This window comes from Neofelis nebulosa, chromosome 7 (genome assembly GCF_028018385.1).
Source record: "Neofelis nebulosa isolate mNeoNeb1 chromosome 7, mNeoNeb1.pri, whole genome shotgun sequence".
In the NCBI taxonomy this organism is placed as follows: domain Eukaryota; kingdom Metazoa; phylum Chordata; class Mammalia; order Carnivora; family Felidae; genus Neofelis; species Neofelis nebulosa.
Window position 1 is genome coordinate 82,577,393 of NC_080788.1, and position 22,771 is coordinate 82,600,163.

General features: G+C 37.4%; 1 protein-coding gene across 3 annotated transcripts in view; it reads left to right on the forward strand.

Annotated features, from left to right (window-relative positions):
- The first annotated feature begins 1,413 nt into the window (after positions 1 to 1,413).
- ARHGAP5 (Rho GTPase activating protein 5) overlaps positions 1,414 to 22,771 on the forward strand; it is an 80,867-nt gene continuing 59,509 nt past the window's right edge. For 2 of the 3 annotated variants that reach the window (XM_058738767.1, XM_058738769.1), the window contains exons 1-2: positions 1,792 to 1,905; positions 14,604 to 18,491. In XM_058738767.1, the coding sequence (XP_058594750.1) occupies positions 14,772 to 18,491 (3,720 nt within the window). In that variant the 5' untranslated portion in view covers positions 1,792 to 1,905; positions 14,604 to 14,771. Of the gene's footprint in view, positions 1,524 to 1,791; positions 1,906 to 14,603; positions 18,492 to 22,771 lie in introns of those variants that run through there. The other variant, XM_058738768.1, reaches the window with a different exon arrangement.

A 22,771-nucleotide genomic window follows, 5' to 3' on the forward strand; every position in this document is an offset into this window, starting at 1 on the left:
GCACTTTTGTTTTTCTAGCTTAGAAACAGACCATAAATGTACTTCTGGTTGGCAGCAGCTGCATCCTTATAACACAAAAAAGCAACCTTGGCTACCTCCAGTACCTTATGTAAGAAATAAAGAGTAACTTGAATTTAAAAGACTTTTTAAATGTTAACTTTACTGATGATTAACTGTTTTCAGCGTAGAAAACAAATCTTCCCCCAAGAGAAATTCTTCCCCAAATTACTTCTTTTAGACTTAACAAATTGGGGTAGATTCATGTTTTTGCTCATTTTTTATCTGCTGGCAACTATTTTCAGATCTCTAAGATTCTGATGACCTTGGGGAAGTCGCAGGACTTCAGTTTCTTCAATGGTAAAAGGAAAGGCATTTTTCTACTGTCCGTCCTTTCTCCACCTTTCAGTACCAATGCCCGGAAGAGAAATACATCGAAAGCCCAGGGCACCCCCAAACTTGTAAAATTTCTGTAAGCTTAAAAAAATATTGAATATACTTAAGGCTGTATAATAGAAGCCTGGTGGCCGATGTTTCCTAAGATTGGGCTGGTAGTGGTGTGGAGCCGGCGTCTTTGGGGCCACCTTAAACCCCTAAATCTTGGTATCTCGCTCAACTTCCATTAAGAATGGAATAAACCACGGGCCTGTGAGTCTCTGCCATGTCGATGGAGAATGGGATTCTTGCTCCCATGGAGTTTTGCCTTCTGGGTGAGTATGGCACCAGGTCCCGGGCGGGTGATGTCTGTAGTAAGCGAGCGATCCCCAGACAGGAAACTGGCTGCACATGCAGAAGTATCCATGCGAGCAGGTCCCCGCCAACGTGTTAGGGCGCATATTTTCCTCTCTTCAGTTCTTTAATGCTCTGAGACCGTAGGGGAATTTACCGAAAATCTTTCAGTGCCCGTGCGATATTTTGCAACGGCTAACACGGTATCAGGTTCTTTTGCAGTACTGTGGTTTGCTCCCAGTTTCAGCCAGAAACCGGAACAGAAGGAAAGGGAGAACGCAGGGAAGGTTCGGAGACTACCGCGCTCAGGGCTGCATGGTCTGCAGCTTCTAAAGCGTGGAGGATGGGACGGAGGAGGAGAATACGGAGAAAGGGGAAAGCGGAGGAAAAATACCCACGCCAATGGGTAAAAGGGAAAAGGTGAGAAGGAATGGAGTAGGAGAGGGAACCAATGGGTGGGAGAGGCGGAGGAAGAAGGGGGAGGGGCAGAAGCCAATCGAGGAGCCCGGACGCGAGCGAGGACGCGGCCCCGCGCTTGCTCCCCTCCCTCCGGCCCAAGCGCTCGCGCCTTCCCAGGCTCCCCGGAGACGAGGGCAGGGGCGGGGCCCAGCCGGGCGCGCGGCGCGGGAGGCGCCGCGAGGTGAGGGCGGCGGGGGCGGGGAATTGTGGGGAGGGCGGTGCGGGTACGCGCGCGCGCGCGCCCCGTCGAGGCTGCGCCGCCGCTCCGCCCCCGGCCGGGTGTGTGGCTGCGCGCGCGCGCGTGCGTTCCGGCGGTGCGCGCCGGGAGAGATGCTGAGGTAAAGTTCGGGAGAGAGGGAGAGAGATCCGTCAGCGCGAGGGAGCCCGAGTGGCCGCCATTACTGAGCCCGGCGCGGCGGCGGGCACTGGGGAAGGGGGGAGGGACGGGGCCGCCGCTGGTGGCGGGAGGGAGGGAGGGAGGGTGGGTTACCCGGCAGCGGGAGCTGTAGGGCTTAAGGTTTCGGGGCGTGTGTGTTGGGGAGGGCGGGGGGAGGTGGCTGAGGGGACGCGGCGCTGGGTGAGCGCGCCGGGGAAGAGAGGCGAGCTGAGAGTGGAGGAGGAGGCGGCGGCGGCGGGAGCGCTCCCCAGGAATGTCGCTGCCGCCGCCACCGCCGGGGCCGCTGCCGTTGAGGAGGAGACGGAGGAGACCCACGGTGTTAGGTAGGACCTTGCCATCTCAGCCCCTCCGGGCCTGCCCGCTCGCCCCCTCCCCGACCGGGACCCTCCCGCCACCGGCTGCCCCGCTCGGTCGCCGCCGCCGGTTGTAACCAGTTCAAGGCGCTGGGGCCCCGCAGCCACGGAGGGGAGCCTGGCGCCGCGCTCGGTCCTCGCAGGCCGAGCGGGGAGCGGTTGCCGCGGGGGTGGATACGGTCGGCGTGAAGGGCAGAGAGGCCGGGGGAGGGGGCGCTTTCTCCACAGGTGACGCGGCCGGGGTCGCCGGAGGCCTGGTTGTGGCCGGGGATCGCGCCGGCCCCGCCAGGCGTCCGCTCTCGCCCGCCGCCCTCACTTGCCCTGCTCTCCGATGGTACGTGGGGAGGGAAGGTGGCGGTGTCTGTTGGCTGGGTTGCTGCTGTTAACGAGTTCCACCTGGAAGGGGGAGCGGGGGGGGGGGTGGTGGGCGCATATTCACGGAGACACAATCTTCATTGCAAACTTAAGCGCTTTTCAGGGGGATCGGCCCTTTCACTTTTCCCCGATCTCCCCCACTCCTCCCTGGGTTCTGTTCACCAATTTCCCATCTGCTGCGAAAGCTCGGGCAAGGGTGTGAGAAGTTGCACTGCGCAACCAAAACACGGGAGTCTTCTGGGTTGACTGCGTCCGGCTTGAGGCTTTGATATTGAGTGTTTGCTAGAATAACCTTTAGGTTCTTCCTCTGTTTCCACTAAAGAAAAGTATCGGGGTGGGGGTGGGGAACCGCGCGGGAGCGCGCGCGCACTTATCCACACATAAATACTCACTCCCTCACACCCTCCCTCTTGAGCGTTATTAGAAATGCAAGTGAGGTGGAGGCTGTGGGTGTAGCTGACGCCGAAAGGTGCTCGGAAGTAAAGGCAAACTATTGGGACGTTTGGTAAAATTCCGACAAAGTTGTAGGGAGACGATTATACTTTTGCCATACGATAGAAATCCAGTTTTGGCTCATGCTTAATAAATGGGAATTTTAAGTGTTTTAAGTCTCGACCAAAATAGACCTACGTACGCCCGTTTTTAAGTTTAAATTCCTAAATATAATTTGCCTTTTTCTTTGTGATAGGAAACGATGTCATTTTTTAAAAATACTCAGTTGTAAAACGGTGGAATACGTCGTTGTATTTACTGGTATTTGCTTATGCTGCCTTCTACAGGTGTGTGTGTGTGTGTGTGTGTGTGTGTGTGTGTGTGTGTGTGTGAGTGAGGGGTTTGCCGGCTTCACCTAAAACACCCAAAATCAGTACTCAGTTTCAAAGTATATGGCGGGGGTGGGGGGCCAGAGGAGTTATTTGCATTGAATTCATTTGTATTCACTTCTGGAAATATTTCTCAAAATCTTCGTTTAAAATGGTTCTTTTCACAAAAATTTGATCCAGATGCAACATTTGGAAAAATATTTGGTTAAGATATATTAGTAAAATGTGTTTTGGAGATGTTTTACTGTCAATTTCACTTGACTTCACTATGATAAAACAGTATTCTTAATGAGTATTTTTAGATATATGTACCATATAGGTAACCTGCTACTAGACAGTTGCCAAATTAAGGTTTTATTTCCATTTTAAATTGCTTTCTCATTTTTGGCTCTTTCAAATTGACCCACATTTCCCATATGTGTAGTAGAGCAGAGGAAGAGAGTGTTAAGTGTGGATCACCAAAAAACTTGCACAGGCCTTGGAGCACTTTATGAGACTAAACGTACATGATTGAAAATCTGTGTATACCTATGTATTTAACTTTCAAGAAATAGCACTATTGATCTGACTGACTTAAAGCAGTCTTTAGTCAGAAGGACACAGATGACTAGATGACAATTGATTTGGTTGTCATGTGTAGGCTACATTTTTTTAATCCACCTTAGCATATATTATTTTACCATTCTTTGTATATGTTAGTTATAAGAGCATTGGGGAATGGATCAGTTATACTTTGCTATAAGAAAGAATTGTTGCAGAATTCTGATATGTTTGTCATTTTTTAGTACCCCACTCCCATTTAAATTACTTTAGGGTTTTTTGTTTTGTTTTGTTTTTAAGGAGAGTGTGCAAGCGGAGGAGAGGGGCAGAGGGAGAGAGAGAAAGTCATAAGCAGGCTTCACACTAAACTCAAAGCCAGACTTGGGACTCCATGCCACGACCCTGGGTCGTGACCTGAGCCGAAATCAAGAGTCGGATGCTCAGCCGACTGAGCCACCCAGGTGCCCCACTTTAGCAATTTAAAAAATGTATTCCAAAATTAATATCTTAATTCTGTCACATCTGTAAAATGTTTTAAGCCCCACTTTTTTTTTTTTTTTTTTTTCTGTTGTAAAGCAGAGTTAGTACACTTAACCCTTTTGGAGAAAATAAATTATTTTGACCTTGAAAATTAATATATTTTTTTTAAGGAGTAAAATACTGTGTTTGCATTCCTTTTTTGGAAGTTGTGGTACAGCTTAGAATAATAGTTTTTAACTCATTTTTTTAATACTGAAGGAAAAGTTATGTCTCAGGAAGACTACTAAGCTTTTTCAACATTAGCAGGACTTCAGGTAAGTGTTGCCTTTAGTATTCCTCACTTAAGTATGAAATGGCATAGTACAAATTTTCTTGATAGCTACAGAGTAAGTTTCATTTGTTGCAACTTCAGGTTCCTTAGAAATTTTAAAAAGTATTAGAGCTGTAAGACCCATGATTTTTTTCTTCGCACACAAGAAGGTATGCAGAGAATATAATTGACTCACGTGTTCTGCTTTAGTAGTATCGATGTTTCTAAAAAATGTTTGTAAAATACATATAAAGTACACCAAGAAAATTTGGTTTTCTAAGAATGGTGAAGAAACCTTGATAAAGTCATTCATCATATGGTGACTTGAGTAAGCAAGCTTCTATTTGTTTAAATGCAGGTTGTAGTTAATCATTTTATCAAACCAGGAAAAACCATATTAGAAATTTTAAAAGTTCAGTGCTAAAAATATTAAGTATGAACTTTAACTCAATTGGTTTTAAAACTCTGGTACTTGAACCCCTTACAGATTTTTCCTGGATGGCATGAGACCTCCTTTGACAACCCACCCTCCCAAACCACAGTCACTTCTATTTTTGGTAAATCTATTGTACTTAAATATGAAAATTCCTTTGAAAAAAGAAGTCTATGTGTAAAAGAAGGCCTTTGATTTGTTATTCATTAATTCATATTATCTTTATTTAGCATTTGCTGTGCGCCTGGCCTTGAGGATACCAAGATGAATTAGAGATTGTGTAGCTTGAGCTTTAGTTGACAAGGTAGTAACTATAAAGGAGTAAATACGTACAAGTACTAAGAGATGCAGAAAAGAGAACAACTATTTCTATCGGTCTCTTTGGGAATCGTTTACAGAAGAATTAATCATTTGAATTTGGATATGTTAACTGCAAATAGAAGTTTGAGATGGTAAGCAAGGTTGATTTTTTTTTTTTTTTTTCCCTGTATTTTGGAGGTTGCCTGTCCACAATACTTAGATTTGCAGTAAAAGTAGATTATTAATGTTTGGTCATGTCTTTGTGTTGGACTCCTTAGAACTATTACTTGGGAATAAGAGTTATGAATAAATTTATAATTTTAAGGTTAAAATATGACCCGTATGTGTCTCTTGGTTAGATTCTACAGCTTTCATCATGAAGAGTTAATGGTAAAAGTGAGTTTTCATTTTTCTAGCTTCATATTAGATTTAGCATATTTTATTCCTGAACAATATTTTATTGAGCAGCTATAGCACTGTAAATGATACAAGGAAATATAAAATATTACTCCCTTAAAAGAGCTTATAGCTTTGGTGGAAAGAGAGCTGGACAATTTAGCAATGGTTAGATGCCAGCTCAACATAGAGTAGAAGGAACCATATAGAAGGCAGGACATACTGATTTAAAAATCAGTGTAAAGGAATTAGATTAAAAAGATAAGATTTGGAAATTGAAGAGGATTGGAATAAGTAAGGAAAAAACAATTAGATAAGTTAATGACCTTGTAGACCAAAAGCACAGGGAAGTGAGGATAGGTTGGCAGGTGAGAGGAAAATATAAGGTAAAAATGTAAGAGCATCAGTTTGTACCTTTTGAGAAAAACTGAAAGATGTGGGGAAAAGTTAATAGGTTAGATAGATCACTCCTTTAATAGAAGGAGTGATGGGGGAAAGAAACAATTTTTGTGTTACTGTTTATCCTCTTTGCTGTATTTGGCATTACCAGCAGCCTTGAAAGAAGTTGTACGTTGGTTCTGATAGTTTGTTAGTTTTCTTCCCGTTTATCATGTGTTCTTCCTGATCCAAAATTTTGTTTCTTTCCATACTTAACTTTTCAAAGCCAAATAATAGCTCTTTTTATTTACTTACTTTTATTTTGGTTGACAGTTTATAGAACTAGTGGAAAATTAACATTCCTATATGATCTGAGCTTTGAAAAATCCAGATTTGCTACTCTTCTTTGTTGACTAATTACTTAGATGTTTTTTATAAGAGTAGTAAATTAAATGATCTCTTACATAATTTTCTTAAGGTTATGATCTTCAAATTTATGTTGCTAATCTTGATGTTGCCTTATTTCTTTATTTTCATTTTTCTTCAGAAATACTGTCACCTGAAACTCAAGTGATACTACCGTCTGTTGCTGAAACTGGGTTTTTCATTAAGAAACATTGACTCATTTGTCTTTATTATCATTAGCAGCCAGTCACCAAATTCTTTTTTCTTGGATTGCTCTTTTCATTTCTGTGATAGTTCAGGTGTTTCAAGTCTCCAGTATTTGTCCATCTCTTGGGCTTTGTGCCTCAGCAAATCTAATTTTGTATTCCACTGCTAGTTTATAATGGCTTCTTATTGCTTATTACAAGGTTTAACTCCTGCTTGCCCTTGAAGACCTTCTTATTGTTGTACCTTTTATCTTTAGAAATAAGTGAAATAAGAAATAAGTCTACTTTTCATCATGACAGCTATGCTCAACCACTCCACCCTAATCACACACCTAGAATTACTTCTTTTTAAAATTCAAATCCAGTCTATTTTTCAGACTTGCCTCCAGTCCTTTCTCTACTCTGAAACTTAATCTATTCCAGGAGTTTCCAAGTTATGACCCTTGGACCAGATCTGGTCTTTTGCTTCTGTATAATGCCTTTTTACATTTTGAAATGGTTAAGAAAACAGTTAAAAGAATAATATGTGTGATATGTTAAAGTTACATGAAATTCAAATTTTAGTTCTCAGACACAACCATGGTCATTCATTGAAGTATGGTCAATGGCTGTTTTTGCTCTGTGACCACAGAGTTGGATTGTTCTAACAGACACCGTATGGATGCAAAGCCTAAAATATTTACTGTTTGGCCTTGTGCAGAAAAAGTTTTCCAAACCCTGATCTATTCCAACTTGCACTGATCTTTCATTTTTTTTGAATTCCTGTTGCACTTACCAATTCCATGGTGTAGCACATTGTCTTTGTCTTCTCAGTTATGGTGCTGTAAAGTTTCTTTAAAAATAGTGGAGGAGGTACTTTTAAGCCTCCCCCCCCCCCCCAGTATATACCTTCTTTTTAGTCTATACATCTTTCTGAGATTAGCCTCTTAATGTTCCCATCACGGAGAAAATTAAAATTGTTAAGCCTTATTTAATGTAGTTTGTATCATGAAAATAATGATTTCCCTCTGGTATAGCATTATAATTTTGAATGTGAAATCATGCCCTTCCCTTCACTTCTCTGTTTTCTCCAAAGCGAGAAGACTCAGACTCTGGAAGGGAGGTGAACATTTTCATAGTGCCAGCTTAGTGGACTTTCCTGCATATACCTTTGTACCCTCAAAACTTCTGACATAAAGCTGAGCAGATAGTGGTAACCACAGTAAATTCTTAATGGATTGTTTACATAGGTTGATATAAATCAGGCGACCTTTGGTTCTTCTGTTTTCACCGGAGTGAGGAAATGGTCTAGAAAGAGTTTAGAATAACTTTCATACCAAGGTGTGGGACATAGCATGTTGTTAGAGGAAAGTGTTGATTAAATAATAGGGTAGGCAGTAATTCTGTTTGGAAATATTTTAGGTCATTGGTTTTCAAATATTTTATGCAGTGAAACTTTTTTCAAAGAATAAATATTTGAAATATCAAAAGATAAAAATGAATGAAAACAGAATTATCTTTACTGAGTAGGGCTTGGGGCGGGAGCTCCAGAGTACTGCCTACTTGGACCCTCCTGGAAATACTTCCATTGAGCCTTCAGACTTGCCTAATTTGTGTTAACCAGCAAACTGTTGGTCTTGGACAAATCTGGACTTTTTATATTAGAATATTATGCTATACTAATAGACTTAGGGCCCATAGCATTGTGCAATTTTTGTTAATTTTGACTACAAATACAACTTCAGTGGTTTAGGATCTGAGTTTGGAGACTGGCCCAATTACTCATCAAATATTTGAACAGCCAGTTTGTGTCAGGCACTGTTTAGGGTGTTGGGAATGTGGTGAAAACAACAGCAACAAAATCTCCATTCTAACGTAGTTTAATCCTAAATCCTAACCAGGATATGCTTCCAGGTTATTTAGTCACTACATAAATTGTTGAAATTTTTAATAGATTCTCTTTTCATTCACTTGATTATAATCTTGTGTAAAGACCAATTCATTGGAATGATGTCTTTAGTGTTCCTTTCAACCTTAAGATTATGTGCTTATGTGGTAGAATACTTGGTCAAAGAAAATGTTGTGGAATATAATTGACTCTTCTACAAGTATTACATTGTTTAATGACTTAACTATCGTATATGTTAAAATGGCTTTTTCATTTCCTCTTCTAGTTTTTCGCTAATAATAAATTTGTTAATTAATAAATTTGTTACTGAGAATAAGAATTAAGTAATACTGTATCAATATTGTACCATATTCATCTTTAGTAAATCAGTTGATAACTTTTATTAAGCTAGGTTACATCACCTGAGACTGTGAAATATATGACAGTCTTCGGGCTCCGATCTGTCTTTTCTCAAATATTTGATTATGTAAGAGATAACTTTGTTTGACTTAAAGAAGCTGGAGCATGTAATTACAAAGATCCTTCTGTTTAGTTCTGGAAAATGTACTTTCTTACAATATTTCTGATTCTAAAAGTTTCAAAAATTGGGGCTAAATGTATTATAGATCATAGTCTTTTTTCTGGTGGCTTAAGTTTTGACTGTTTTTGGAATCTTGAAATATATGTGCATTTCTTCCATTAATAGCTTTAGATTAATATATTACAGTGCTTATTCAGTAAACAAATGTGCTTTCCTCTTTTTTTGACCAAAGAATTGAGAACATTTTGATTTTAATATTTATTAGCATTCATGCATTTATTGAGTACTAAGTAGGAGGCACTGTTGGAGCCTTGTGGAATATATTGATGAAATAAAGATTTATGCCTTTGTGGATCTTTGTTAAATCTGGAGTAGGTGTGGAGAGAGGGATAGAGTCTAATGACAAGTAAATAAGTTGCAAGTAAATTAGGAGGCAAGGTGGACTTTGGAAGTTATTAGGAAAAGTAAGTGTAAAGGCAGAGGCATGCTTAGCATGTTAAGAAACCGTGTTAGTGTTCCTCAGTGTGTCTAGAGCAGAATGAGTGTGGGAGAATATATGAGAGTAGGTCAAAGAATAAGATAGGTTTGGAGAAGGCAGATCTTATGCCATAGAAAGGATTTGACTTTTAGGAGCCACTGGAGGTTTTCGGACCTAAGAATGGGAAGCTCTGACTTACGTTTTAAAAGAAACTCTGGCTGCTCTGATAGTGATAGGGGAAGGGGAGCAGGAGTGGAAGCACGAAGATTAATTGGGAAGCCTTGGAATAATCTAGGGCCAGATATGATGGTGGATGGGTCAGATTAGAGCACTAAATGTAATGAAAAGTGATAAATTCTAGATATATTATGAAGATAGGACCAACAGGAATTTCCTGACACGGTGTAATAACTTAAAAGTATAAAATAATTAAGATATCACACCTTTTATCTATGAATGCAGAAGTTCTGTGAGAAGATAGAAAACAAAGTTTTAGTTTAAATCCAGAATTACTAAGAATTTATTTTTTTCAGTTTCCTAGATTCCTTGTAGAACTTAAAAAGCTTTTAGGGGCGCCTGGGTGGCGCAGTCGGTTAAGCGTCCGACTTCAGCCAGGTTACGATCTCGCGGTCCGTGAGTTCGAGCCCCGCGTCAGGCTCTGGGCTGATGGCTCGGAGCCTGGAGCCTGTTTCCGATTCTGTGTCTCGCTCTCTCTCTGCCCCTCCCCCGTTCATGCTCTGTCTCTCTCTGTCCCAAAAATAAATTTAAAAACGTTGAAAAAAAAAATTAAAAAAAAAAAACTTTTGTTTTTGTTTTTCATGGAAAGCCACTTCATGTTATTAAAACTCGATAAAGAGGAACAAGTTGTGTTTGAATGACTTAGTAAAATATCTTTGAAAACTTAGTTGTATAGATCGCTTCATTTCTGAAACAATTGTAGGGACCACTCAAGAAGAATATTAGGCAAATAGTTGCTCTCTCCCTCCAACTCTCTCATCACCTGTAGCTCCACTGAAGTTAAACATTTTTCGTTAATTTCTTTGAAGATACTTAATCTAAACATTTCCTTGAAATGGTTATAAGGTAAACTTAAAGGCAGAATGAGAAAGAAACTGCATTGCAAACATAAAAAGTAGTAGTCCTGCTTAAGAAAATAAAGATGGGTCATCCAGAGACTCATTTTAACTGGATTGCTTTGAGTAGGTCATTGCTACTTTTGTCTTGGTTCCTTCATGGGTAAAAATATGAGAAAATGAGAACAAGTTATATGAAAGAAAGTCACACCAAAAATCAGAAAGATGTAGGAATCAACATTATCAGATATTACCATTACACATATCTGAAAGGAATTTTCAAATTAAATTGAGTAATCTGCATATATATATTAGCCATTAGTTTATTACTGGGAGCACACAAAAAAAGAAAGGATTTTTTTTTTTTTTTTTTTTTAAGCACAGAAGAAAAACTGCCTCAGTTGGTTAATGGACAGGAATTTTGACCTGGATGTTGAGGGCCAGAAGGTAATTCATGTAAGTATATACTATCCAGGTGTCTGAAATTAAATGCCCTTATCACCTATTACAGTCAACCTCATGAAAGCTATCTTTCTCCCATGAGGTGGTAATACCATACTCACCTAAACAAATAGCAAAATGTTTTGGATGACAGGTGACAGTTTTGTTTTTTTTCCCCTAGTCTATGGTTTCCCAAACTTTTTTAAAATCTGAAAACATTTTTTATTACTATATTTTATTTTATTTTTTAACATTTATTCATTTTTTTTGAGAGAGGGAGAGAGGGGGGGAGAATGTGAGTGAGTGGGGGGGGGGGGTGCAGAGAGCCAGGGAGACACAGAATCCACAGCAGTCTCCAGACTCTGAGCTGTCAGCATGAACCACGAACCGTGAGATCATGACCTGAGCTGAAGTCAGAAGCTTAACTTCTAAATTAGATGAAGAGTGCACTGCTTTGATGAGAGATTTGGAGGGAGAGAGCAACTATTTGCCTGGTATTCTTCTTTCCTACCTGTAGGTGAAAGAATTTTCCATCATTGTTTGAAAATCACTATGGTGACTCATGACATAAGCTCTGCAGCTGACTTCATAATACCACCAGGTAGCCTTCTTGAAAGAAGAACATGGATGTTACTTAAGTGTCTAATTGATAGTTTACTGTGAATTTGGTGTGAAAACCATGAATGTCATGTAGAGCTACCTTATTTCTAATTTAAACTTTAATATTCATGATTCAAAGCCTGCCACTATCAAATTTATTAGGATGTGTAGAAGCCTCATTATAAAATTTGATATAATAGTTTTATTTCTCATTAGATAGGAAGCTTTCCATTTTTCACTGACCTGTGAAAGGGTGGTAACTTCATGCCTTCACTCATCTTCTTTTAATTTTAAGACCCTTTTCTTTCTGAAGTTTTTATTTTTAATGTTTCTTTATTTTTGAGAGGGAGAGCTCAGGTAGGGGGGCAGAGAGAAGGGGACAGAGGATCCAAATTGGTTCTATGCTGATAGCAGTGAGCCTCATACAAGGCTCGAACTTGTTAATTGCGAGATCATGACCTGAGCTGAAGTTGGACGCTCAGCCAACTGAGCCACCCAGATGTCCCTGTGAAACTTTTAAAATACATTCTACGATAAGAGTGTTTTCATTTCTGCTTACACTCTATAGCTTAAGACAGAAAGCTACCTCAGTGTTTTGAGGTACATGCTGTAGGAGAGCAGAAACGTGTCTGTCTTTTAATGTTTGGGTAAGCATATATGAGGAATGAATAGTGACTGTTAAGGCAAGGGATTAGGTTTGTAGTTGAGAATTTTCTATAATACTTAGGTTCATATGACAATGTACTGTTACTTTTCTGTTAACTTTGTGTCTCTTAAACTGGAAGGCAGGGGACAGTCTTAACATGCTTTGAATTGCTTAGTTTTCAGAATAGATGTTTGTTTAATAAAGAGCCATATGTAGTGCTAGTGTTTATGCTGTTGAACATGAAAATTCCCCAAAGTAATCACTAGGTAGGTTTTCTTTTGATGTACATTTTAAATAGTATTGTCTGCAGTTTTCTGCTTTTCTAGTAAGACGAAAGGATTCTATTCCTTGTTTTCGATTTTTTTTCTTAATTGTTAGTTATGGGATCATTGTGTTGTTTTCCCAAACTAATTTCCTTTTGCCTTTTTATCACTGTATATAATGTTGTTATCCAGTTCATTCACTGTGTTTTCTTACCAGTAAATACAAATATTCTTTTACACAGTTTAGGTAAAGAAAGTTAAACTTGTGCTAGGTGTAAATACCCAATTTGACCAGATTAAGATTTTTTAAAAGGTTTATTAATGAAAAAGCGTTAATAGGATTGGAGGGGCTGCCCCAATTTCTCTTACTTCTAGTTATCATATACATTGCTGCCAGATAAATTTTTTTAAGTCACAAGTCTGACCAGATCATTTTTTTGAAAAAATCCTTGACAGTTTCACTGGTTCTAAGAATCAAATTAATAAACCGAACTAGTGCTTATTAAACCCTTTGTTGGCTAGGTGCTTAACATTTAAAAAAATGATTTACTTCTTAAATTTGTATAGATACACAGCCCCATTTTATAGATGGGGAAAACATGTATCAAAGCAGTTTTGGTTTTACTGTTGTCATAAACTCAAATAGATTTGAAATAACTTTAACTATTTGTGTTGCTTTTTCTACATAGGATTATTTTATTAGGAAAGTGAATCTAGTAAATGCTTTGTCATATGGCAGATGCTAGTATTTATAGTTGAGGCTAATAGAATAAAGTACACGAATACAAAAATCTGAAATTTTACTTTTTAATATTATTTTACCAGAAATGTTAGTCATAATTCTGAATTATAATTTCTGTTACTCATTAGTTATTAGTATAGTAAATAAATGTACAGTATATTTTGAATAAATGTTTACTTGCATTTGAGGTCAGTGTAGAAGCCAGGTATTTGGGGCAAGTGGTGGTTCTTTTCATACCTCTGTATTTTTTCTCTATGTTCTTTATTTTGTTTGAACTGAAGATAATTTTCACATATGTTGATGTCCAAATGATATATTGCTTTTAATTCAACCTCAAAAGAATGAGGAATCTATAAATAAGATTATTCTAAAAGACTGATTCATTGCTTCCACATAAATAACCTAAACTAAATTGCATGTAGTTCTTCCAGGTTATTTAATGTTGCTAGTGTATCAAATACTTGTAAAAGATTATCTCAAATATATAATCTCCAAATTCTTTAGCTTAGTGCTACTTAAAATGTGGTCCATGAGCTTTTTGTAGCTACTCTTAGAGGAAATAAATACAGAAATCAAGAACATTTAGAAATAATTTGACAGTGATGTTATGTCTCTTCAATCTAATAATTGGGGCTTGGATTTTTAAAAAAACTGCATTTATTGCATTTTGCAAAATTGAACGTGCAGATATGAAATAAAAATTGATCCTTCGCTTTGATAGTTTGAGAAACTTTGGTCTGGTTAAATACTCTCAGTATTTGTATTAACTGTCCATTTCTACTTACCTATTGAAGTGTGTGAATATTTTAAATTTGTTTTTGGGCATAAAATTTTATAGATTTCGCAGGAGCGTGTTGAAACTTTATGAAAAATTTTATTTAATTCTAACATCTTGCTTAATTTGTATGAAATTCCATTTTAGGGAACAAGTTTTGGGGAATAATGTAATAGAAAGCAGGTTGTTTTGAAAGTTGTGAGGGAGTTGTTAAGGCAACTAGTTGCTTTAGTTATCAGCAAACGTACCTCCAGTCACAGAAGGCAGGAAAATTGAGGGAGGGGAAAGGACTAGTTGTTTCTTTAAACTTCTAGGAAGGAATAGAGACAAAACGCACATTTGGTCAGTAGGGGCTTAGTTTAAAGCTTGTGAAACATTAAATTTTGTATGTAATTATTTTAATTATTAGATTTCTCTTAAATTTTGAAGTCCGGTTGCATTTATAATGGTAAATCATAAGCAGTGTTTAATGGTGGTTTCAAACCTAAAATACATGTAACATTAATATCCATAGTGCTTTGTTACGAACATCTGTAGTATGTATATAATTTAATATGTAATTCCTGATTAAGTTTTGTCCTTTTTCTCTTCTTTCTAGGAAGATGATCGTTATGATCTTGAAGACCTTTCTGCATAGAAATGAGGGAAGTACAAAGAACCAAATATAGTTCTGAACTTTCAGATCTGTATTTTGAGATGATTTTATTTTCAGAATGAGAAGTATATCTGGTTATCTTTATGAATGTAGAGACATGAGAAGAGAGTTATGATGGCAAAAAACAAAGAGCCTCGCCCCCCATCCTATACGATCAGTGTAGTTGGACTCTCTGGGACTGAAAAAGACAAAGGTAACTGTGGAGTTGGAAAGTCTTGTTTGTGCAATAGATTTGTACGCTCAAAAGCAGATGAATATTACCCAGAGCATACTTCTGTGCTTAGCACCATTGACTTTGGAGGACGAGTAGTAAACAATGATCACTTTTTGTACTGGGGTGACATAACACAAAATGGTGAAGATGGAGTAGAATGCAAAATTCATGTCATTGAACAAACAGAGTTCATTGATGACCAGACTTTCTTGCCTCATCGGAGTACGAATTTGCAACCATATATAAAACGTGCAGCTGCCTCTAAATTGCAGTCAGCAGAAAAACTAATGTACATTTGCACTGATCAGCTGGGCTTGGAACAAGACTTTGAACAGAAGCAAATGCCCGAAGGGAAGCTCAATGTAGATGGGTTTTTACTGTGCATTGATGTGAGTCAGGGATGCAATAGGAAGTTTGATGATCAACTTAAATTTGTGAATAATCTTTTTGTCCAACTATCAAAATCAAAAAAGCCTGTAATAATAGCAGCAACTAAATGTGATGAGTGCGTGGATCATTATCTTAGAGAAGTTCAGGCATTTGCTTCAAACAAAAAGAACCTTCTTGTAGTGGAAACATCAGCACGATTTAATGTCAACATCGAGACATGTTTCACTGCACTGGTACAAATGTTGGATAAAACTCGTGGCAAACCTAAAATTATTCCCTATCTGGATGCTTACAAAACACAGCGACAACTTGTTGTCACAGCAACAGATAAGTTTGAAAAACTTGTGCAGACTGTGAGAGATTATCATGCAACTTGGAAAACTGTTAGTAATAAATTAAAAAATCATCCTGATTATGAAGAATACATCAACTTAGAGGGAACAAGAAAGGCCAGAAATACATTCTCAAAACATATAGAACAACTTAAACAAGAACACATAAGAAAAAGGAGAGAAGAATATATAAATACTTTACCAAGAGCTTTTAATACTCTTTTGCCAAACTTAGAAGAGATTGAACATTTGAATTGGTCAGAAGCTTTGAAGTTATTGGAAAAGAGAGCAGACTTTCAGTTATGTTTTGTGGTGCTAGAAAAAACACCTTGGGATGAAACTGACCATATAGACAAAATTAATGATAGACGAATCCCATTTGACCTCCTGAGCACTTTAGAAGCTGAGAAAGTCTATCAGAACCATGTACAACATCTAATATCAGAGAAAAGAAGGGTAGAAATGAAGGAAAAATTCAAAAAGACTTTGGAAAAAATTCAGTTCATTTCACCTGGGCAGCCGTGGGAAGAAGTTATGTGCTTTGTTATGGAGGATGAAGCCTTCAAGTACATCACAGAGGCTGATAGCAAAGAGGTGTATGGTAGGCATCAGCGAGAAATAGTTGAAAAAGCCAAAGAAGAGTTTCAGGAAATGCTTTTTGAGCACTCTGAACTTTTTTATGATTTAGATCTTAATGCGACACCTAGTTCAGATAAAATGAGTGAAATTCATACAGTTTTGAGTGAAGAACCTAGATATAAAGCTTTACAGAAACTTGCACCTGATAGGGAATCTCTTCTACTTAAGCACATAGGGTTTGTTTATCACCCCACTAAAGAAACCTGTCTTAGTGGCCAAAATTGTACAGACATTAAAGTAGAGCAATTACTTGCCAGTAGTCTTTTGCAGTTGGATCATGGCCGCTTACGGTTGTATCATGATAGTACCAATATAGATAAAGTTAACCTTTTCATTTTAGGGAAGGATGGCCTTGCCCAAGAACTAACAAATGAGATAAGAACACAATCCACTGATGATGAGTATGCCTTAGATGGAAAAATTTATGAACTTGATCTTCGGCCAGTTGATGCCAAGTCGCCTTACTTCTTAAGTCAATTGTGGACTGCTGCCTTTAAACCACATGGGTGCTTCTGTGTATTTAATTCCATTGAGTCACTGAATTTTATTGGGGAATTTATTGGAAAAATAAGAACTGAAGCTTCTCAGATCAGAAAAGATAAATACATGGCAAATCTTCCATTTACATTAATTCTGGCTAATCAGAGAGATTCCATGAGTAAGAATCTACCAATTCTCAGGCACCAAGGGCAACAGTTGGCAAACAAGTTACAATGTCCTTTTGTAGATGTACCTCCTGGTACATATCCTCGTAAATTTAATGAAACCCAAATAAAGCAAGCTCTAAGAGGAGTATTAGAATCAGTTAAGCATAATTTAGATGTGGTGAGCCCAGTTCCCACCAGTAAGGATGTATCAGAAGCTGACTTGAGAATTGTCATGTGTGCCATGTGTGGTGATCCCTTTAGTGTGGATCTTATTCTTTCACCCTTCCTTGATTCTCATTCTTGTAGTGCTGCTCAAGCTGGACAGAATAATTCCCTAATGCTTGATAAAATCATTGGTGAAAAAAGGAGGCGAATACAGATCACAATATTATCATACCATTCTTCAATTGGGGTAAGGAAAGATGAACTAGTTCATGGGTATATATTAGTTTATTCTGCCAAACGGAAAGCGTCAATGGGAATGCTTCGAGCATTTCTATCAGAAGTTCAAGACACCATTCCTGTACAGCTGGTGGCAGTTACTGACAGCCAAGCAGATTTTTTTGAAAATGAGGCTATCAAGGAGTTAATGACTGAAGGAGAACACATTGCAACCGAGATCACTGCTAAGTTTACAGCACTGTATTCTTTATCTCAATATCATCGACAAACTGAGGTCTTTACACTGTTTTTCAGTGATGTTCTAGAGAAAAAAAATATGATAGAAAATTCCTATTTATCTGATAATACAAGGGAATCAACCCATCAAAGTGAGGATGTTTTTCTACCATCTCCCAGAGACTGTTTCCCCTATAACAACTACCCTGATTCAGATGATGATACAGAAGCACCACCTCCTTATAGTCCGATTGGTGATGATGTACAGTTGCTTCCAACACCTAGTGACCGTTCCAGATACAGATTAGATTTAGAAGGAAATGAATATCCTATTCATAGCACCCCAAACTGTCATGACCATGAACGCAACCATAAAGTGCCTCCACCTATTAAACCTAAACCAGTTGTACCTAAGACAAATGTGAAAAAACTGGATCCAAACCTCCTAAAAACAATTGAAGCTGGTATTGGTAAAAATCCAAGAAAACAGACTTCCCGGGTACCTTTGGCACATCCTGAAGATATGGATCCTTCAGATAACTATGCGGAACCCATTGACACAATTTTCAAACAGAAGGGCTATTCTGATGAGATATATGTTGTCCCAGATGATAGTCAGACTCGCATTATTAAAATTCGAAACTCATTTGTAAATAACACCCAAGGAGATGAAGAAAATGGATTTTCTGATAGAACCTCAAAAAGTCATGGGGAAAGGAGGCCTTCAAAATACAAATATAAATCTAAAACCCTGTTTAGTAAAGCCAAGTCGTACTATAGAAGAACACATTCAGATGCAAGTGATGATGAGGCTTTCACCACTTCTAAAACAAAAAGAAAAGGAAGACATCGTGGAAGTGAAGAAGATCCACTTCTTTCTCCTGTTGAAACTTGGAAAGGTGGTATTGATAATCCTGCAATCACTTCAGACCAGGAATTAGATGATAAGAAAATGAAGAAGAAAACCCACAAAGTAAAAGAAGATAAAAAGGTAAGTTTAACTTATAAAACTTTACTGAACAGTAATAATGTTTATGAAGATGTTTGTTTTGCCTTTTAAAATACGTATTTTTTAAGGTAACGAATATTGAGAACTTAGGCTGCATTAGGTCGTTCGGTAAATAATTAGCTCTTTTTAATGTTTTTAGTATTTTGTGAGGGTGAATTATTTTCATTACTTTTTAAATTGCATTATTTTTTACTTGTGTCTTTAGTGTAGAAGTTTGAATTCTTCAGTGTAATTATTCTAGGTGAATATGCTTATTTTCCTTTTAGAAACGGAGATATAAAGTGATTTTGCTCTTTTTTTTGTTTTTACGTATCCCACTTATCTTTTTGCCTTCTTGACCTAGCAGTTTTGCAAAATTAATTTGACCTACCAGTATCAAAGATACTAAAATATAATTAATAATTTGTAATATTGGAAATTATTCGCAATTTTGGAATTTACAGTTCCAGGAAGCTTCTTTGTGGATGGTGGTGTCCTGCCTAAAGACATGCAGAAAGGTTTCTGAAGTTTGAATTGTAACGTTCTGACCAAATAGCAATACAGTATCCATTTTCAGTAGATATTAATTTACCTGATGGTATTAAGCATTAAAAGCTTAAATATGTATGCTATTAAAGTTATAATTAATAATTTTAATTAGATCTTTATCACAGTGGTACCTTAGCACCTTTACTTCCAGTACTCTTTGACTCTTGAGTGTGCATAAACTTTCTTCAGATTTTTTATGGTTTTAAGATAGTCTTTCAGCAGGCTTTCATTGTCCATGTTGATAATTTTTTCATCAGTTATGTATGTCCATCATCTTAGTACATATTTACTGCAGGTACTCACAACACATGCTACTAGCTAACGATCTTTCATAGTCAGCTATTAATCACTAGTTTTTACTATACATTTTATCCCCACCAAAAGACTTCAGCATTTTTTCTTATGTTATTAAAACTACTTAATGCATATTAACAAAAATAAAGCATTTACAGCCTTTCCATTTTAAATTGCTTTTGTGTATATGTGTGTTATTTTTCTATTTTTGATCATAAGTTTACTTAGTTGTTTTGGTAACTTTTTTTTTTTTTTAATTTTTTTTTTTTTTAATGTTTATTTTTAAGACAGAGAGAGACAGAGCGTGAACGGGGGAGGGTTAGAGAGAGAGGGAGACACAGAATCTGAAACAGGCCCCGGGGCTCTGAGCTGTAAGCACAAAGCCTGACACGGGGCTCGAACTCACAGACTGTGAGATCATGACCCGAGCTGAAGTCGGACGCTCAACCGACCGAGCCACCCAGGTGCCCCGGTAACTTTTTATTATAATTTCAACTTGGAGAATAGTTGCAGGAAGGATAAAAGCTTTTGTATATTCTTTACTGAGATTTACCCTCAGGAAGCATTTTGTCCTGCTTCCTTGATCTATTTGGTGTGTGTGTGTGTATTGAGGTTTATTGTTTTGAGCCCTTTGAGATTAAATTGGAGATGTTGGACTCTTTCTACCATTAAATACTTCATTTTGTAAGAACAAGAACATTCTCTTAAATAGTAACAGTACAGATACCAAAATGAGGAAATTTGATGATGGTGCAGTACTATTATTTAATATACAATCTATGAGCAAACACTTAGGTTTTCAACATCTATCTCAATAGTTTTCTTTATATTTCCCCATTATTCCTAATTTTTATTTAGTTGCAGTAGTAGTGTATATGTGCTTTTTTATTTTTTTCACTTAGTTGTATTTTTCCATATTGCTCCATAGTATTTCAGTTAATACCTTTACTTATTACATTGTTTTCCATTTAACAAATTGTTTTAAAACTGGGTGGCTAGGCTTCTAGGTTTTTAATTTTGCTATCATTTTTTATTGCAGGGGCCAATTTGCATGAAAGATTGTTCTTTTTCGATTATTTTCTTTTTTAAATGTTTTATTTTTGAGAGAGAGAGCATGCAAGTGAGCACGGGGAGGGGCAGAGAGAGAAGGAGACCTAGAATCTGAAGCAGGCTCCAGGTTCTGAGCTGTCAGCACAGAGCCTGATGTGGGGCCCAAACCCACGAACTGTGAGATAACCTGAGCTGAAGTCAGACATTTAACCTACTGAGCCACCCAGGCACCCCTAGGTCATTTCTTTAGGGTAAAAATGTTCAACAATTGAATTCCAAAGACTTAAATGACTCGATATTTATTATTACTATAGTTATTTTAGTGTTAATTTCTTAACTATGAGCACTGTGAGGAAGGAATATACCAAAATTGTATTTATGTTCTGAAATTTTAGCACATTACCTGATTTCAGTTAGTTTAGTAATAATATTCCTTGAATTAAATGTTTCTCATACATGATTTGTCTTACATAGTCACTTAATTATACACATGGTCCTTGACTTAGGATGGTTCCAACTAAGATTTTTCAGCTATTTTTCAGCTACTATTTTATGATAGTGCAAAAGCAGTAGCACATTCAATAGAAACCATACTTAGAATTTTGAATTTTGGTCTTTTCCTGGGCTAGTGAGATGTAGTACGATATTCTTGTGATGCTGGGCAATGGTAGCAAGCTGCAGCTCCATTCAGCCATGCAGTCATGAGGGGTAAACAACCATTCTTTGCCCACAAAATCATTCTGTTTTTCACTTTCAGTGCAGTATTCAGTACATTTCAGAATATTCATCACTTACTAATAGCATAGTCTTTGTGTTATGTGATTTTGCCCAACTGTAGACTAATGTGTTTTGAGAGCATTTGAGGTAGGATAGGCTAAGCTATGATGTTCGACGTGTGAAGTATATTAAGTGGTTTTTTGGTTTAATGATATGTATTTTCAACTTACAATGGGTTGAGCAGGATATAACCCCATCCTAAGTTCAGGAAGTTCAGGAAGATAAGAATTTTACTGAATCTAATATCCAATGTTAATTGATATTATAATTAATATAGGATTTTATTGTTTCTTTTTTAAAGATACATAAAGTAATGGTGGTATTTACATTCACCACATCTTAAAATCACTAAATACAGTAATTTGTCTTTAATTTTTGTTATTATTCCACAGAGAAACATGGGCCTAGGTTCTCTTCTTCACTTGCAATGGTTCATAAATTTGCTTCTACTCAGCCTTTTGTATAATGTACCTCTTTTCATTTGGTGTCAGTCTTGTCCTCACTTCTATTGAAGTGGTGCATTGGCTTTGGGTCGTATTTATAATCTGCTTTCAGTTGACTTAACTCACGGTAGTTTGCGCTATTTTAATCTTTAGAGCTATTTTAGAATTTCCTTGTACTTTCATATAACATTGCTTTAGTTTTTAGATTCATGTATTAGGATATTTGAACTCTAAGAAAATTGAAGAAATTCTATTTTAGAAGTTTTTAGGTCTGTAAATAATTTTTAATTTTTTAATTTATCACTTAAATGTTTAGTTTCTATACCTGTGATCTTAAAAAGATAAACATAGTTTACAGTGAAATTTTACAGAAACAGTGTTGGACCACAGCTGTATTTTATGGATTTGTGTGTATATATGCACAGTATATGTCTTAGCTCACTCCAAAGCTAACTTTATATAAGTGATCCATAATATTTTTTTTTTCCAAGCAAGGCTGGAGCACTTTAGTGCAACTTAATTTTCCTAAAAATTATTTTCATTGTGTAAGCTGGACTTGAGTAATTGTCGTCTCATGTTTCAGTTCAGTAAGCATTAGCTAATAACCTGCTAAACACTTAAATTCTGTACAGAAAGTTGTTGAAGGATATAAAAAAAAGAACACACATCCCCTTAAAGAGTTTAAATGGTAGTTAGAGAGACCATACCTTGTGCTTGGGGCAGTGTTAAGAAAGTACTACTAGAACAATTTAAGGAAGCGTAGTTAAGGGCACATGGTTTGTTGGAGCCAGACTTCTGGGATTTGAATCCAGGCTCTGTCATTTACTAGCTGTGTAAGTGTATAATCATTCTCCACTTCCAACTAGGAAAATGGAGATAAACATACTTCTTGGGACTGCTATGAAAAATCAGTTCATATTTATTTATAGCAGTGCCTGACGCATTAGTAAATTTGTTAAATAAAGTATGTACACTATTTTTTGATAGTATCACTTAAATATAAATATTAAAGGAATACAGGCCGAGCTATTACCCTAGAGTTTATAGTTAATTTCACAAAGCTTCATGAAGAAAAAGGTACGTCACCAGTTTGGGGTATTTTGGTTGGCTTTAAAGAAGGAGAAAAGATTTTAGGTGGGGAAAATCATGTTTACAGAGGCATAAAATTGT